General features: G+C 47.7%; 2 protein-coding genes across 6 annotated transcripts; one reads left to right on the forward strand and one right to left on the reverse strand.

Annotated features, from left to right (window-relative positions):
• Positions 1-8,600: 8,600 nt before the first annotated feature.
• Positions 8,601-17,385, reverse strand: LOC127332749 (2-methylpropanoate--CoA ligase CCL4-like). 5 transcript variants are annotated; one of them, XR_011751613.1, is made up of 5 exons: positions 17,085-17,385; positions 16,006-16,996; positions 10,723-11,401; positions 10,225-10,366; positions 8,601-8,827 (listed from the first exon to the last, which is right to left on the reverse strand). XR_011751613.1 is itself a non-coding variant. In XM_071826031.1 (3 exons), the coding sequence occupies exon 2, from the start codon at positions 16,967-16,969 to the stop codon at positions 16,688-16,690; it is 282 nt and encodes a 93-aa protein (XP_071682132.1). In that variant the 5' UTR covers positions 16,970-16,996; positions 17,085-17,385; the 3' UTR covers positions 10,923-11,401; positions 16,006-16,687. The 5 variants fall into 5 exon arrangements, 1 of the variants encoding a protein (XP_071682132.1); XR_011751615.1 differs by lacking the exon at positions 8,601-8,827 and adding an exon at positions 8,834-9,622; XR_011751614.1 differs by lacking the exon at positions 8,601-8,827 and adding an exon at positions 8,834-10,136.
• LOC127332746 (uncharacterized) lies at positions 11,540-15,231 on the forward strand. Its single transcript, XM_051359084.1, has 4 exons — positions 11,540-11,984; positions 12,349-14,177; positions 14,276-14,394; positions 14,484-15,231. Exons 1-4 carry the CDS (start codon positions 11,716-11,718, stop codon positions 15,042-15,044), a joined length of 2,778 nt encoding a protein of 925 aa, XP_051215044.1. The 5' UTR covers positions 11,540-11,715; the 3' UTR covers positions 15,045-15,231.
• Positions 17,386-18,792: the final 1,407 nt, after the last annotated feature.

Below are 18,792 nucleotides of genomic sequence, written 5' to 3' on the forward strand. Positions count from 1 at the left end.
CGGATGTCTCGTCTAACCCTGGAGCACTGAACTCTAAAGGGAGGATGAACACCATGTTTGTGCCAGCCGATGTTTCATCATCGGCTTTCTTTTGCTTGGGACGCCACTCCATTCTCCGTGGACGACCCTCTTCATCCAGGGCTCGCTGAACCTTTGCAGCCAGATCAGGCCGTGCCTTTCTTAACGTATGCAGGTATAACCTTTCGGCTTCCTCCAGGCCGCGCAACCGCTGAACCCTGCGTTTTTGTGAACGGCTGAGTCCGTCAGGGCACCACCTTGGACGGTGGTACCTGTCTTCTTCTTCTTCTTCTAGTCCCTCGTTTTCGGAATCCTCAAGATCTGCCCAACGAGGTGACTCAGCACGTTTGCTCTGTGGCGGGAGAGGCCCTAAGCGCTTGAACACAGACACGTTGGCTGCCTCCTTCTTCTTCTGGTTGCATTTTGGGCAATTGCCGATTGTGGGCAATCGGCTCATTCCTGAATCCCAGCGGTCCGAAGAAAGGGCAGTCCCAGTGTCTGGCGTTGTCATCTTGCTCCCTTGATGTGTCCGTGGCACGGCGCTCGTGCTCCTCCTCATCGCGATCCCGCCGACGATGTCTTCTGGCTTCTCTAGCCAGACGATCTCCTTCATCATCATAGTTGGACCGTCGGCGTTGGTCATACTGACTCACATATTTGTTGAGGAGGTGATCAGAGAGAGGTCGTTGATATCTTATATTCTTCACTTCCCCCTCTGTGACGTAGCGCTTGCCATCATGATGGAGCCGATCGCGTGGAGCGGCCTCCTCTGTGTCCTTGCTATGAGAGCAGCTGCCCTCATCTCCATCTTTGCCAGAGTGGTTCCCAGGTCCTACCATGTTGATGCTGAACATGGGACCTGGCTGGCAACCCTCAGGGTAGGTGACTTCCACCATGTTAACGGCGGGGAAGGGTTGGGTGTCGACCTTCATGGCGTACTGGTTGAAAATTAGACGCCCCTTCTCTATCGCCGCTTGGATGTGCTGACGCCACACCCTGCAGTCGTTGGTGGCATGGGAGAGCGAGTTGTGGAATTTGCAGTACGGCTTTCCGTTCAGCTCTTGCGCCGTGGGGAACTTGAGACCTTCAGGAATCGTCAACTGTTTCTCCTTGAGCAGGAGGTCGAAGATTTGTTCAGTCTTGGTCACGTCAAAATCAAATCCCCTGGGCGGCCCTGGTGGCTTTACCCATTTGCAGGACACAGGGGTTCCTCCCCGAGTCCACTCAGCCACTGCTACTTCTTGGTCTCCCGCAGGCACTTCACCTTCCTCTGTATCGACCATGACTACTGCACGCTTGAACTTGTCTTGGTACAGGTCCGGGTGGCGCTGTTCATATGCCGATAGTTTCGAACCATGTGCGCCGCCGAGGGATAATCGCTTGGGAGGCCATGTCCTTGAGCTGTGTTGCAAGGCCAGCTACGCCAACTCGATCGCTTCCTTTTCAGTTATACGAACCGAATAACATCGGTTCCTAAGATTCCTGATGCGCTGGATGTACTCGTCACCGTTTCTCCGCGCTTCGACGTAGTTGTGCTAGATCGGCAATGCTAGACTCGGAAGCTTCGAATGGTATTGCATATGGAACTGTTCTTCCAATTGCTTCCAAGACTGGATGGAATTTGCTGGCAAAGAGGTGTACCATCCAAAAGCCGATCCTGTGAGGGACTGTGAAAAGAGCCTCACGCGTAGCTGATCCGACACTGAAGCCGGTCCTAGTTGCGCCAAATATCGGCCGACGTGCTCGATGGAGCTGGAGCCATCTGATCCACCGGATTTGGAGAAGTCGTGGAGCCGATATTTAGGTGGTAGCGGGATCATCTCGTACTCGTCGGTACGGCTTGGAATAGCCGATTGCCCTTCTTTTCGGCACCATGCCGAACTGGTCTCTCGCATGGTACCGATCTGATCCGTCGTGGCTGCAGAAGTTGCACTCGAAGATTCGCCGGGGTGGCGTACTTAGCCAGCCATGTTTGCTTTTCCAGCTCGAGCCAACTGCAGGAGCTGGGCTCGGAGTTTCGTCGGGGTGGCGTACTTAGTTAGCCACGTCGCTTTTCAAGCTCGTCGCCGACGTTTCTCCTGTTTTCGCCGGAGTCCCCGATGTTGTGGCCTGGTTTGAGAGTGCCCGGTTGCCACAATCTGGCACATACGTGCACGCGTATCCTTGAGGGATCTCCTTAGGCGCCTCGGTCAAGAACCGGTAGTCACTAGGATCACCACCAATCTTGTAGACTACGAATGCCGGTGTAGCCGGCATTGTGTGGTGCTGCCAACGCATATGGCAGCGGTGGACGGGACTGGAGTGGCAACTCTCCTTGATGCGTCCCGAGAGCTGGTCCCGACGGCGAGTACCGGTGGCTCATAATCTCCTGGATCACACGCAGAGCGAGACGCTCCAACACGTTGACCAAGTTTTCGAGTGGCGGTGTAGCGAGTGAGCCACCAAGTAGTTGATCTCTCGCCGCAGGCCCTGGTGCGTTCCTCCGACGGGGCAGAGAGATCTATCCCATCGAGTGCACCTTGCGGTGAGAATCCCTTCCATCCGATGCCATGGGAACGGGTTCTGCGAAAAGAGCCGATGAGGTCGGCTTCGAGGGTGACCTTGATCTCGTCATATTTCTTCTTGAGCTCGGCGAGCAGCTCCTCGTAGGTGACTCGGCGTGCCGTCCGCCGCCATCTCGGATGTAGATGGCGATGTGGTTGATGTAGACGATTGTCCCACCGGCGTGCCGAATGTGTTGATCGCCAAAACCCACCGGCGGGCAGCGGCCAGACAACACAGTAGAGACCGGAAGAGCCTAGATCTTCGGCTTGCTGAGACACCTCCGAGCGACGGACCGCAATGCTCTTCTGGACACAAGATGCTATGCGAAGTGAAAGGGCGTGCCACCTGACCTATACCTTGTCAGGAAGGTGATGGGGATGCCTCGCTTAGTTCCTCGCATGGCATACACGTAAACATTAAATACGAGCCTCGATCGGCTCTCGGGTTATCTCGTGAATCGGCTCAAAGAGCCGATCCACCCATGATTCGTACGGGGTGCACGAATACTTGGTGATCTGCTTGATCAAGATATAGCTAATGAGATCTACGACGATTTAGGGTTTTCACCGCATAATCGGATCATCCTACTCCAGGTTGGGCCTCGCGGCCACGCACGGTGCTCATAAGCCGATCCTAAACAAGGCCTAAAAACCAACATGGCGTTGATCCTCGGAACATCCTGTTTAGGACTTGCGAACGCCACCCTACGTGCCGCTGGATCCTCCCCCCCTTTGTAAGGCCTAACTATTGCAGATATTAAACTAATCCTTGCAGAACAAGGAGCAATCATAACGGATCAGATCTACTAGATGATGAACAAGCAGGGTGCCGCCCCCACACCTGAGATAGGCGTGAGGGCGGCTAGACATGCAAGGGTTGCACTACGTAAGCATGTTATACGAAGAGCTATGCTAACCCTAACACATCTATGATAACTACGTTGCTCGCCATCAAAGACGCTTCAGTACGAGCAACGCATGAACAACGTGGAGCTTGTGCTGCCTAGATCGCAAGATGCGATCTAGGCAGCATGTCGCTTACCTGATTGAAACCCTCGAGATGAAGGAGTTGGCGATGCGCCGAGATTGGTTTGTTTTGGGTTGAACGTGAGTTGTTGTTTATTCCATAAACCCTAGATACATATTTATAGTCCAGGGGACTTTCTAATTCGGACGTGCACCTAACCGTGCACAAGTAAAACTCTAACTTTCAATCTAAGATGCGATCTACTATATTACAGATACATGGGCAATTCAGCCCAACTTCGTGTATAAGGCCAATTCTTGTTCTTCCTTCCATGTATATCTTCAAGTCTATCTCAATCGTGGCCCACCTCTGACTCGGTCAAATTCTGGTGATAACAACATCAGCACCTGCACTCCATCGACGCCGACTGGCTCTCACCGACTGGTTCACGCCGACTGGCTCTCGCCGACTGGCTCCTGCCGACTGGCTCTCGCCGACTGGTTCACGTCGACTTGTTCATGCCGATTGTCCTACACCGACTGGCTCGCTTCGACCGCCTCCTGCTTCACGGTTATTTCCTCTGTTTCAGGAGCCCGTCGCCGATTCGCCACAGTCCATCGCCAAGCCTCTTCGCTCCTTGCCTCAAGCCCATGCCGAATCCACGACGCGCTCGGGGACTACTGATGGGGATATGCCCAAGGGGGCCCATCACCCAGCTCACTCCCCAGTTGAGAAGAGCGCAGGACAGCCCCAGTCGGCGGGCGACTGGGCCACGCGCCCTAGCGACTGAAGCCCGGAGCAACTGAAGCCTGGAGCGACTGGATCTGCAAAAGGCCCATGAAGCGTAGCGGCCCAAATAGCCTTATACTTGTAAACCCTAGGTGGTTGCCTATATAAAGCCACCAGGGGCACCCCTTGAAGGGGGCGTCTCATCACACATGTAATCTTTCCTTAGATACAATCTCCCCCTCCGCCTCCGGCGGCTACCTCAAAGCAAGTCGCCTAACGCTGGCGACACTATGATCATAGTAGATTTCTAGCAGGACGTAGCGATCCTCCACCGAGGGGACGTGAACCTGGGTACATCGTGTGCCGACTCGTTTCCGGAATCTCCAACGCCGCCTTGCTCTACATCTCTCATGTGCTATCCCGTAGCATCTGCCGTGGTCAAAACCTCGATAGTCACGCTGTGGTCACCGGCAGTCACCGCCGGATGTGGACTACCGGAGTCAACCCTGGTGGGACCCACCCCTTTTCTCTTTTTAGTTTCTTTTATTTTTTCTGTAAATAAACATATATTGATAGGTGGGGCCCCTTGTCAGGTTTTTATGTTTTCGTAAATATTTATGAAAATGAATAAAACCCTGACAGTAGGCCCATGTCTGTCAGATTTTTAATAATTTCTGGAATTTTCAAAAAATGATTTTAAATTTTTAAATCTTGTAAAATTCATAACTTATCTATTATATTATTAAAGTACAAGACAAATGACGGTGTAGATTAAACATTGCATAAGTTACCAGAGTACACGCCGTGAGGATCTCTACCCACGGAACCAGGCTGGATCGTTTAGAAAAAACTGAATAGATATCACACACCATATACACGACCAGGTCGGATCGTTTAAAAAAAACTAGATACATATCCACGTACCGGCACGTACTAATGTACTATAGAAGATCTGTTTAAAGTAACCCAAATTTAGGTCTTCTACGGCCGGAGTAGATTTGCAAAGAGAAAAAAATTCTTCTACGGAGTATCTAAAATAACCAGCCGATCATGCAGCTCCCGTCCGTGGCCATGTCGACGGCTCGACGCACGCGCAGCCGCAGCAGCAGCGGAGCGCCTGCAGCATATTTTCCATTGTAACTAGTCTAAGTTGTTGTCTTGCAAGTGGCAGCCTCTACATATAGTTCAGTGTCCAAATTGAATCTTCTCGCACACTTCAATGTCCCCTGTGATTTGAAACGAGAGGAAGACATTCATGTTGACTTTGCTGTCAAAGGAAGAACCTAACGAAAATAGCGTCTCGACTAATTAGCAGATGCAACTAGGTACAAGCTCGCTTCTAGATAGCCTAATGTAGTGCTTGAAATATATACAGATGTGGATTAATTTTTAGATCAGATATAACATGCATGTGTGCGAATCATTTGGTTGTGAACCATACATATTGTACTACATAGACCGATGTATTGGACTTTTGATATACACCAGATTAAGAATCAATTTCATTATACAAAAATGATACTTACGAAAGGGTAGATAAAATAGAAAAAGAAGACTACAAAGCATGGAGACAATCATAGGAGGTCATGCAAGTCATATCTTTAAGGATAGGGTTAGATCTATGGATGATCTATGAAAATAACTCTTTAAGCATAGCAACAGATATAGCTATCATCATGCTCTAATTCTTCCTATGATCCTGAATGTTACAGTGATCAATGATGATAGATTTATTTTAGTATGTGGCCAGCCATATTGCAGCAACCGAAAATGCAGCACCCTTGGTGGAACGATACACATCAGGGATCGAGAGGGAAATAAAAGGCAAAAATTACTACGACACTCTATTGTTTTGCAGTGCGGCCACACATTTCAATGATCTCATTAATATCAGTGTTATGTTACCAATATAGTTATTAGTGGCAATGTAATACCTTAAGTGTAATACTCTTTTTTGTATAATTATGTTGATTAGTGCGGTTTTATAATCCTTACTGAATGTATAATTTGAATTTTATACAAATACTAATGAGCCCAAAAAAATTAAAGAAAAGTTCATCTGAGAAATTAATGAACTATGTATATGACTAATAATAAACAAACTAAGTTATATCAAATAAGATATAAGAAAATCTAGCCGCGTGAATGCGCGGGTCACCCAGCTAGTTATTTTTAAATCAGAAAAATATGTATAATATATCAAAATTTTCAGAAAAATGAGATCTACATTTTGGTAGCAAAATCATGCATTGTTAAACAACTTGAACCCTAGTTGTTTTAGAGGAACTAAAATCAACCCCTCTGAGGTTTTCGGAACTGCTAACCCTAGTTCGCCCAAACCCAGTTAAATTGATGATCATATCCTAGGTCTTATTTCAATACCTTTAATATGTCATATCATCATCCTTGTATGCGCATTGCATCGATGCCATGTGTTGATTGTTGTTCTACCTTTCCGGTATTTGCTTCTTCACGATCGATAGAGAAAGTGCCGAGATGATGAAGATCGACAACGACGTAGAGCACTACTTGTCCATCGACGAACAATTCAAACATGGGATCTCCGAAGATCCATATTGGTTTGTCAGGGACAAAGGCAAGCCCTAACCTGGTTCATATTACGATTTCGAAATGCTTTTACTTCTGGTTCCTACATATTGCATACGATTCCAATATGGTTTTATCGGCAGGTATAGTATCCTATATGTTGCATTTACCATCCTTGTAGCCTAAAATACTCTGATCCACTGGTCCCAGCAAGACTAGGTTTGAGCTCGTGTGCAACGCTAGAGCCGTTGTATCGAATATGCTTAGCCATGCTTAGTTGACGAATCTGATCCATCCGGTTGATGAATCAGAGGTGTGATTGAACCTAGTATGGTAGGATGACGTGATAAGATCAGTGATGATAATTAAAGATGCTTAAAGTCTTGGATGGGCCGCCATATGGGGATGTGGTGATTTGACTCGTTCTCGCCGATACTAGGACCTGATGTTCTCGCCTTCGGAACCAAGACTGAGCGTACAACCACACGGGGGCCATGGGAACCCCTTGGCCCGAACTTGTCTAGCTTACCCATGAGTCAATTAGTTTCCGAGTTCCATCTTCCATATGCATGGGGAAAATGTGGAAAATGTTTTCAAAGTGCATCATACAGGGACGTGGCTAGGGTGAAGGATGCTGGAGGCATTGAACTGGATCCCCTACGCACAATGAACAGGACTGCCTCGGAGAATGGCTACCTACGATGACGGAGTTCCCCAGTTAGATGGACTCATGGAATAGGAGAAGCAAGGGAAAGGTTTTGGTCGACCACCCTCTGCCGGCACACCAAGGAAGTGTGTAAAGTACGACGCTAAGAGTCGGTCGGCGCGTGTGGGTAAAGTTGTACACCCCTGCAGGGTAAATCTTTTCGAAAAGTCGTGTCCACGGTTACAGACGACTTGGTGATGGATTTTGTGATCATAGACAACATGAACCTAATAATCGTAAAACTTGGAATCAATGTGTAATAAGGATCCCTCCTCAGGGTATCGAGGGGGTGCTCCTAGTTGATAGGTTTAGCTGGTGATGAAGATTCGGTGGATTCAATATGATGATCAGTAGAGCTAGAAATATCGCTCTCTTATCCCTATTTAAAATGATGAATAGACGAGCTTCTGCTCCCTCCTGTTTTACAATGGAAAACTGGCTTTCCGCAAAATAAGCTTCACATAAAGCCTCAGATACCAGTTTTGCTAAAAGGTTGTACTAAGTCTTGCTGAGTCCCTATACTCAGCTTTGCATGCTTTGTTTCAGACGAAGTCCACTACAAGAAATCTGCCATAGGTTGACAAAAATAAGGTGTCACTGAAACGTCAATAATGGCTACTTGTGACGTTACGGTGACGCTTTTCAAAACGTCGAAAGCTGGGAGTCAGCAGTGACTGCTTAAGACGTTCCACTTGAAAACGTCGTAGAGCTTTGTGACGTTTTAAAATGTCACTGACGGCATGACATTCCCAAAACGTCATGGGCACCTGCCCCCGAGTCCAGCGTGGCAGTCCTACGTGGCAAAATTATGACGAAACCAAAACGTCTTAATTCGAAATCAGCCCGGTCCAATTCTGTATTCTACATGGGCCGAGCCCAATAATTCCAGCCTTTTAACGTAAGAATTGGCCTTTGTTTTGGTCCATTTCTGTTTTGGGCTTTAGCCTTTTTGCACCCTTTTTCTATTTTGGGCCTCATCATTTTTACAGCCTTTCTCTATTTGGGCCTTACCTTTTACGATCCATTTATTCTTGGGTTGGTCAGGTTTATATTAACAAGATTAGACAATATATAAACATCAACACATGAATACATGAAATCAGATATATATATACAAGAAAGACACAGACAACAGATTCATATCATACAGAAAACATCCATCACAAGACTAGCTGGAGCAGCAGCATCGCACCAGCAGTATCCCAACTATCCACCCGTGGGTTTGGGTGAACCCCAATCATCACATGTCGGTGCTCCGTGCTCCTGCTCGCAGACCGACATCCCTGCTCACTGAGCTTGTCGCTGGCCACCATGCACCTACTCGCCCATTTTCAAGTTAGATTATCTTTAGCTAACTTTGGTGATACATAAACAAGATAAGACATTGACTCAAAGATGAAAGAAATGTAATGCAAAATCTGAGCCAGGGAAACAACAAGTACTTCGACGGTGGCAGGAGATTCAGTTCCAGATTCACATTACAAGGACAAAGTACTTCTTGTTGTGTAGGAAGTACAACATAATGATCATGCTGGACAATTCTACTCCATTGTAAAAGCTTGTTAGGAAAAATAGCTTGCATCAAGTTCCAGATTAAGTTACAGGGACAAAGTACTTCTGGCAGCATCAAGTGCAATGAATTAATGAGCAAGAGCACTAACTGAGCAAGCAAAGGTAGGCATGGTGTATTTTGGTGCTGCAGTAATGTCAAGATATAGATGATAAACATATAATTTTAGTAGAAAGTCATTCTGTCCTGATATAGAATATAAAACTGCAGTACTATCATGATACTTCATGGTTAATATCAATCTTAAATGTACGAGATACATGGCTCCTCAACTCAGTAAAAGGGAAAAATACAATTAGACTACAATATAATTGGACAACATGTCCACTATGCATTGAGCAGTGGAACATAAATGCATCAGATCACAATTAGTACATGATATAATTCTTGACATTTCTCTCAAATTCGGTAAAGCCCATCATATGTCAGACCTCACTAACAATCAGACACTACATATTAAACTGCACTATGTATTCTCGTCCTATGTTCTTCACAATACTATCTAGCAGATATAAAGACGGCAATGTCTATTCGGCGGGCACCTGCAAGCATTGCAGAATGATTCCTGTCACGCAAAGGAACCTTAGGTGTAGAAATACGTAACAGAATGTTTGCTTTTAGGTTAGTTAGTTGTCAAGTTGGTTCCACTAGCAGGGCTGGCACGGCGGCACGCCGCGCCATTCTTGTAGACATGAGCCGAAGAACAAAAGGTATTTATGTTGCGAGCTAGAGTGGGCATTTGGCTAAGTGTAGTGTGTGGATATATTCAGAGCTAAGTACATCACTATTTTATACGGTGAGCTGCTGCAATCACAGGGAGAGCGTAACAGTACAGAAGTGCATCGACGCATCATGACAGGGACTTAACATTGCAGTAGCTGGTAGTCTTGTATAGGACTGGCAGGAAGTTCTTTGCATAAGGACAGATAAGGTGGATAACATATTAACATAATAGCTGACATGACAATCTCAACGATGCAGTGACTACGGCAGCAGACAAAACACAAAATTCTATAGGTGGGTCTTCAGGATAGGTGGCAGTTGGTGACGCCGTTTCTATTGCAAAGGAAATTACTTAGCACCATTGATAGCTATTTTACTATAGACCATCCAGCTGATTCTGCAGTTGTTTTTCCCTTTTTACCTGATCAAAGGCGATGGCTCATTTGGGGGAAACAATTCCTTGGTTTGCTTCTTCTTTCCGTGAGGTGAACTGTCAACAGCGAAAATGTATGCACAAGGTGCAATGCATTGTCGTTTTATTTTCTGGTCAGGTTCTCATTGGCCTGAAAAGAGATACAAATAAGTAGTCAATGTGGGAATTAGAGTGGGGATTTTACCAAGCAAAAATGCTAAATCTAATTGCAAAAACTGCCCTTATGCACAGGCAAACAGGGCCACTGCAACTCTGCAAAATCGCGCTCCATGTATGCAGGCAAAATTAGTAGATAACTGAAAACTATCTATGCAGTTCGTGAGTAGATGCTAGAAAAAACTTATTATAACTATTTATTTTAAGAAATGTACACCACACTCATCACTATAATAGTGAAGTTTGTTTAGGCGAATGGTAGCACAATTCGAATCTTGTCATGCTAAAGAATGCCAAACAAAAGTATAGTAGTTATTTAATATTGCTTACTGGAGAGTGGATTTGGTGACTGAGTGTATACGTGAGCACGCGTTCAACACCGTTGGATGCATATCAACACCGTTGGATCGGCTAACAGTCCCTAACGTCCGTTTGCGCATTCTTCTCCCCCACCCGCTGCAGCACATCGACGCCATCGAGCATCCATCTCCAAGAGGCGGCCCAAATCGAGTGAGCCGGCGCCCCACGCATGATACAGCAAACCCATTAGCTAATCAATCACCCAGTACCTAATCATGGGAACAAAAACGCTGGACTGCACCGGCTTGGAGCCCCATCGCGTCGAGCCTCTGGTCACCGCGGCCTACTCCCCGCCGGCCAAGCGTCAGAGCGCCGCCGCCCTAGCACGCGGGCCGCTGGGCCTCTAGATGCGCCGCCCAACCGTTGTCGCCGGCCACGGCGAGCAGAACGCCGCCGCCCCATCAACTCGTCGGATCCCTGCCCTCGAACGCCGCCGCCGTTGCATCACCGAAGGCGCCCCCAACTGCTAAACTCCACCGCCCCGGCCAACCTCCCAGCTGCGCATCGCCTTCTCGCCGGCTCCCAGCAGCTCGTACCCAACTTCCCGGATGTGCATCGCCATCTCGCCGATTCCCAGCAGCGCATCTCGCTCTGATCTCCAGCAAGCACCACCGCAGCTACCTCTGATCTCCAACATCAGTAGTAGGACCTGGCCAATGAAGTAATTCATGTATGGAGTAATTCATGTGTACATTCAGTTAATTGCAATCATAAGATGCTACAGATACCCATGTGCTACTCAATTTTGAAGTGTTAAAGAGCACTCTATTTTCATTTTAATCATGGTTTTAAAGGCGTCGCCTAGGCGTCGCCTAAGCGACGCTTAAGCGTCCAGGCGTGCCAGAAGGGCAAGGCGTCGAAGTCGCCTTTGTTTTCTGGCAAAGGCGTCCAGAGGCGTCTCTGAGGCGTCCGAAGGCGTCGCCTAGGCGCAAAAATGGCCGCTTTTCATGATTCTGGACGCCTATGTCCTTTTGGCGGGAAACGAAAATTTTGGCGGGAAGGAAAACTGGAATCTGGCTGGCTGGGAGGGAAAGATGCCATCTAAAGGGAAAAGAGAGGGAAGAGAGAGGGGAACTGACCAGGAAAAACTATCTGGAGAGAAGAGAGAGAGGAGTGAGCTCCTCTCACACGTCCTCCTCAGCTCCGGCCAGATCTGCTGCTGCTCCCCCATCTACCGGCCTCCCCAACTCCGGCCAAGCTTGTGGCCAAGCTTCTGGCAACTCCTCCCACTGGTACAGCTTCTCCTCCCCCTGTGCAGCAGCTTGCTTTGCTCTATTCTGCATGTTCTGTTGTTGGTGCCTTGGTAGTGTACAGCCTCTCCTCCCCCTGGCTATGTGCTGCACTTATGCTGCCTGCTTTGGCTGTGATATAGTAGTAGTAGTAAGCTGTCTGCCTGCCTCTGATTAATTTAGTGCCTGCTTTGCCTTGGTAGCTGCTGCTGTGATTATAGTAGTGGATGCTGATTAAATTAGTAGCTTTTGTTGTCCACTTGTCCTTGTTAGCTGCTGGATGTTGTGATTAAAGTAGAGTATTTGATCTTTGGATGCTCTTTATCATTAATTTAATTGGTGTTTGTCCTTGACTCCTTGATTGTAGTGTCACAATGGCTGATGGGGATTACGATCCAATGAAAGATCCAGAACGCAGGCCACGGAGGACAACTGATCCGGGCTGGAACTATGGCTATATGGTGACACCTGGCAATAGCAATATTGTTAAGTGCAATCTCTGTGGCAAGGTAACTCAGGGAGGGATCAAAAGGCATAAGGAACATCTTGCTGGCACTGGTGGAGATGCATTAGGCTGTCCAAGGGCTAGCACACAACTCAAGAGAGAGATATATGAGTATTTGGTGAAGAACAGGAGAAACCAAGCACTGCCAGATGATGATGTTGTGGAGGTAGATGCAGCAGGGACAGCAACAACAGCTGAAGTCTCCACTACAAGAGAAAGTTCAGGGACAGCTGCCAAAAGAAACAAGAGAGCCTTTGCTATGAAAATCAGCGGCAATAAGGATAAGGTTCAATCTGTTGGAACCAAGTCAATTGCTTCAATGCTTAGGAGAAAACCTGAGGATATTGTTGATGAAAGACGCTCCGGGCGTTCTCAAAGCAGCATGGAGTCAAGCACAAAAACGGAGGCAGAGTTGCACTATGTGGATATGCAGTGGGCATTGTTCTTCTATGAGTGTGGCATACCTTTCAATGTTGCAAGTTCTAGACAATTTCAAATTGCAATAGAAGCATCTTGTCAATGTGGCTCGGGTTACAAGCCTCCTTCCCCTTACAAGCTGCGGGAGCCATTGCTTAGGGATTGTGTGAATGAAACAAAACTCTTGAGAGCGGAGCACGAGGCAGCATGGAAGCAATATGGCTGCACACTAATGTCAGATGGATGGTCTGATAGAAGGGGACGCCACTTAATCAACTTTCTTGTAAACAGCCCAGCGGGAACTTACTTCTTGGAGTCGGTTGATGCATCAATTGAATGCCAAGATGCTCGGATGATAGCAGATTTGCTTGAGAAGAGAATTGAAGGTGTTGGAAAAGAGAATGTTGTGCAAGTTGTCACCGATAATGGTGCTAACTACAAGGCAGCAGGCAAGATTCTAATGGAGAGGATTCCTACACTTTATTGGAGTCCATGTGCATGCCATTGCCTGGACCTAATGTTGGAAGATATAGGGAAGCTAAAAGCATTTAAGAAGCCAATTGCACGTGGTAGACGAGTCACTACTTTCATCTATAGGCATGGAAGACTTCTTGCTCTAATGAGGAAGGCAACCGGCAACGAGGATCTTGTGAGACCCGCAGCCACTCGCTTTGCCACATCATGTCTTGCTCTTAAGAGTTTGGTCAAGCACAAGCAAGCTTTGAGGAGTCTATTTACAAGTAGGGAGTGGGTTGCAAACAAATTGGCCAAAACTACAGCCGGTTTGAATGTGCAAGACATTGTTCTTTCAGCGGAATGGTGGCATGCAGCTGAGGACTGCATTAGAGTTACAAATCCACTACTTCGAGTGCTTAGGATTGCAGATGGTGATGAGCTTCCTGCCATGCCAGAAATTTCTGCACTAATGACGGCTGCAAAGGATAAGATAAGACAAGCCTTTCCTCAACAAAACAAGCAAGGTTTGCTCAAGATGGTCATGACCATTATTGACAAACGTTGGGAGACTCAAATGGATCATCCATTGTATGGGGCTGCTTTGTTTTTGAACCCTGGAAAATACTTCTCTATTAAAGAGAGTGGTGATGATGAACTTGTAGGTGAGCTAAGAAGTTGTTTCAATGATGTCCTTGCAAAAATGGTAGCTGATGTGCCCACTCGAAACAAGATTGATGCACAAGTCGTTCTCTATGAGGACAAGCGACAAGGTTTTTCTAATGTGATGGCCATCGAAAACATGGGCAAAAGAAACCCTCGTAAGTGAACTCAAGCTAATTTCAGCAACAAGCAAGTTAATTTTTGCATGTTATTCTATGTACAAACTCCTAATGCAAGTGTGTTTTTCCTATTGTAGTTGATTGGTGGAGTTCATATGGTGGTCGAGCCATTGACCTACAAAGGTTTGCAAAGAGGATTGTTAGTCTTTGTGCATCATCATCCGGTTGTGAGAGGAATTGGAGTGCATTTGAATTTGTGAGTAACTTCTTTGTCTTTATTTCAGCATGAGCAAGTAATTGCAGCAATTTATTTATTCATTCTATTGCTCTATTTGCTATTTGTAGATCCATACCAAGAAAAGGAATCGGTTACAACACCGAATCTTGAATGACAATGTTTTTGTTTCATACAACCGGAAGAACATGGATAGGTTTCAAAAGAGGCGTGAGAAGATTGGTGACAAAAGCTATGACCCTCTAATCATTGATGATTTTGATTGGGGCAATGAGTGGGTTGACCCAACAATGCCTCCACCCCAAGGTGCTAGAGGGTGTCCCGATGACATTTCATGGGAGCTTGTTGATGAGGCTGTTGGTGCCAGTTCATCGCTGCAAGGCCGCAATTTTCCTAGAGGTGCAAGTGCAACCATGGGAAGGGGTCCCTCAAATGCCAACATCCAGTACCAAAGGCAGCGCAAAAGGCCTGCTCCAACACGATCATATGAGTCAGATGATCAAGAAGATGACCAGGTACAACGCTCAAGTGAGCCCAATGGAGAGGATGATGATTCCGACTATGTTGAAGATGATGTGGATGTGACCGATGATGATGAAGACCCAACTAGTGCTGACCAAGATGATGAGAACCAAAATGCTACCATGGATGACTTCGATGATCACTTTTGAGACTTGGGATTGAGAGTGCCAGCCTTGCTTATGATTTTATTGTGTTATGTGGAAGTAGAACCTATTTTATGTTGTTGTGAACCTAATTTATTGTGTTCTCTGGTTGTGTACTACACTACCACTAGACCTATTTATGTTCTGGACCATTTGTCATGTAATATGTAATGCACTGTTTGCCTGTTTGTTATCTTTTTTTGCATTTGGATGCTCATTTACTCTCTGTTCTTTTACCTATGGTGGTCTGTTAAGACAAGTTCTAACCATAGATTGCATGTTTTATGCAGATTTCTGTTGTGGAAAGAAGAAATGGGGAAAAGGATGGAAAATATGGATGCTATGTGGCCAGCAAATTCCAGGTTAGTTCATCTGCCCATCCCTACCTAGCTGGTGCCTTGCTTCCTCCCCAACGCCTTGGCAAGCCTCAAAGGCGTCGCCTTGCAACGCGCCTTGAACGCCTAGGCGTTGAGGCGCCCCCCCCCTCGCCTTGGGACGCCTGGACGCCTTTAAAACCATGATTTTAATATGAAACTGATAAGGAATATTCTAGTATAGCATATGTTAAGTTTAGTAGCAGTTGCATCTGTTAAGTTCAGTACCAGTTCATGGAAAAGTATGTTCTCAGATGCATTAATCAAAATACAGTATATGGACGCATGTGTACATGAACATTTATCAGTAAGCCACTCAACATTTAACAGTAAAGTTGTCATGTTGAATTGCCATTACAGAATTACAGTATAAATTGGACTCTGTGACCTCCGCGAACCGTGACATATTTCTCTATGTAGCAGTAGAAGTGTAGAACCATTCGTGTCCTGCTTTTTGCCGGTTTGCCAAATTATTGTGGTCCAACAAAATTCTCTTTATTGAATACTCCATTTAACTATATACAGCACGACGTTAAATACATCAAGTAATTTTACGTATGAGCAGCATTTGATGAAGAGGTAAGGTCGCATACCTGTCTCCCAAAGCTTGTTGTAAGGTTGCAGCAATACCATACTTCTTCAGTGAAAAGCAAGGCCAAAGAATTAATGCACCACACTAGCAATTCTAAATCCTTTAACTGCTCCAGAAAGGCCAAAGACTGCACCATGCCGTTCACCATACTTTTTCACATTTCATCATCTGATCCAGTAATCGAGATACACAAGCTTGGGCACATTGAGTCATTGACATTTAATTCAGTTATATTCAGTTAGGAAGTGTAGTGGCAGTAGCAATTGCAATATTCACAGAATACTCCGTGGTTCATTTAGCAGGAGTAGTACTCCTAATGCAGTACCAGCTAGCTCACAGAAGGAGTACCAGCTAGCTCGATGCAGAGCGTGAAGGCGGCCTCCTCCTCGTTCTCACCCTCCCCCACAGACGACACCGACACCAGTGGAGTGGCCAGGTGCGGCATACGGCGCGAGCGCAGCGGCTCCGGCGGCGAAGTCGCCGCCAGTCATGAGCGGAGCGGCCTCCGACGGCTGCTTCGGCCAGGCTCCCGTGTTTCTCCTCGTTGACCCGCGATTCTCCTCTCCTCCTCACAACGTCCACACAGGTCCGGCCCCTCCTGTCGCCGCTGCCGCCGACGGAGCGTGCGTGGGAGCTGAGATTCAGGGCGCTCGTCGTCGCGACGCGCCGGTGGCCATGGTCACCTAGGCGGTTGTGTCCTGAGATTGCTCGGGTCCCGTCTCCAGGAGCCTCTCGTATGCAGAGCCGCCGCTGGCGCCGGAGGGAACTCCTTCTCGTGGGGGGTCCTCGACGAGCACGATGCGCGGGGCCGGGTGGCCCGGCGGGAGGAGGCGGAGCGCGTCGTGGAGGACCGGGAGCAGAGCAGGGTCAACGAGGATGAGCTTGGAGCCGGAGTGGCGGAGCAGGACGGAGACGGTGCGCGCGTCGAGGCGCGTGTTGATGCTGTTGAGCACGGCGCCGCTCATCGGCACCCCGAAGTGCGCCTCGTATCCCTGGTCAAGTTCACGCCATCGATGACCAAATCAAAAATCGATTTTGGCCCGGCAACTCAATTCAATACTCGGAGGTGAGGTAACTTACGACGTCGCGGCGGGAGACGCCGAGGGAGACGAGGGCGGAGGCGAGGCGGAGGCAGCGGCGGTAGGTCTGGGACTAGGTGAAGACGGTGCCGTGGTAGACGACGGAGGGGCAGTCGCCGTACACGGTGGCGGCGCTCTCCAGGAAGCCCAGCGGCGTGAGCGGGCTGGAGTTAGCCGGGTTCGCGCCGAGCTTGTCCATGGCCACCGGCAGGGATCGATCCGGCCTAGGCAGGCTCCCGGCGCGACGACTTCGCCTAGACCACCTCCTAGGCATGTGTGGCTGCGCTCGGTAAAAGGGGATGAGAAGGAGATACTTTATACTTTGTTTAGACCCCACACGACTCGTTCCCACCTCATCATCACCAAACGGCACAACACACAGACGTTAGAGCATCCCCACTCGTTGGCGCTCCCCACGCCCAAATCCGGCGAAATTTTCGTCCGGATTGGATGAAGATTTGGCGTGGGGAGCGCCGAAGTTCCAGCCGTCCCCCCGGCAGGAAACCCCCAACCTCGACCATTTGACATATTTCAAACAAATTCAACATAAAATTTAACAAGTTCGGCAAACAAGAGGACGAAAATTGCTGAAACAAATTCGGCGATAACAGTACAATGTTTAACAAGTGCTGAAACAAATGAAGCACACAAATTTCACAATTTTTCAAACAAATTAAGACAGACTAGTCGGCGTTGGCGTTGCCTCGGAGCCTCCATATGTGCTCCACCAGATCATCTTGCAGCAGCTGGTGCATTGTAGAGTCTCGAATCTCCTGGTGCATAGCAATGAAGGCGGCCTATGATGGAGGCACCTGGTGATTAGGCTGTGCAAGAGGACCCTCTCTCTCATATGGTGCTTCTTGCTCAGCCAGAGGAACCGGATGCTTTCGCTCATCTTCAATAATCATGTTGTGTAGGCACACACAGCAGTTCATCACCTCCCACATCTGATCTTTGGACCAAGTCATAGCGGGAACCTGACGACAAGAAATCTCTCAGTAGGACACCAAATGCTCGCTCGACGTCTTTTCGGCAAGCTTCTTGTTTCTTGACAAACTCGCAAAGTTTGGGGGTGCTAGGGTTGGAGATCGTCTTCACAAATGTTGCCCACTTTGGATAGATACCGTCTGCAAGGTAGTATCCTTTGTTGTAGTGCCGACCATTGATCACATAGTCCACCGGGGGAGCATGACCCTCAACAAGCTTGGAAAAGACCGGGGAGCAGTTTAGGACGTTGATGTCATTGTTGGATCCAGGCATACCAAAGAAAGAGTGCCAAATCCAAAGATCATGGGTAGCCACTTGCTTCAAGTATCAAGGCAGCCTTTTTTGTGACCCTTGTACATTCCCTCGCCACGCAAACGGACAGTTCTTCCATTGCCAATGCATGCAGTCAATGCTTCCAAGCATCCTGGAAAACCTCTAGCTTCATTTGTTGCAAGGATCCTCTCGAGTGTCTTCGACGGTGGGTGATCTCAAGTAATAGTCCCCGAACATCGCTATGACGGCCCCGCAGAACCGGTAGAAACAATCAAGGGCGGTGGACTCCGCCATCCGAAGATAGTCATCTGCAGATCACCGGGAGCTCCATACGCCAAAGATCCTCATAGCCACCGTGCACTTCTGCAGTGACGAAAATCCAACCAAACCAGGTGCAATCCGCCTTGCATCTCAAGTAGGGATCAAAGTGGCGGATGGCATACACAATT

The sequence above is a fragment of the Lolium perenne genome, chromosome 2 (assembly GCF_019359855.2).
Source record: "Lolium perenne isolate Kyuss_39 chromosome 2, Kyuss_2.0, whole genome shotgun sequence".
NCBI lineage: Eukaryota > Viridiplantae > Streptophyta > Magnoliopsida > Poales > Poaceae > Lolium > Lolium perenne.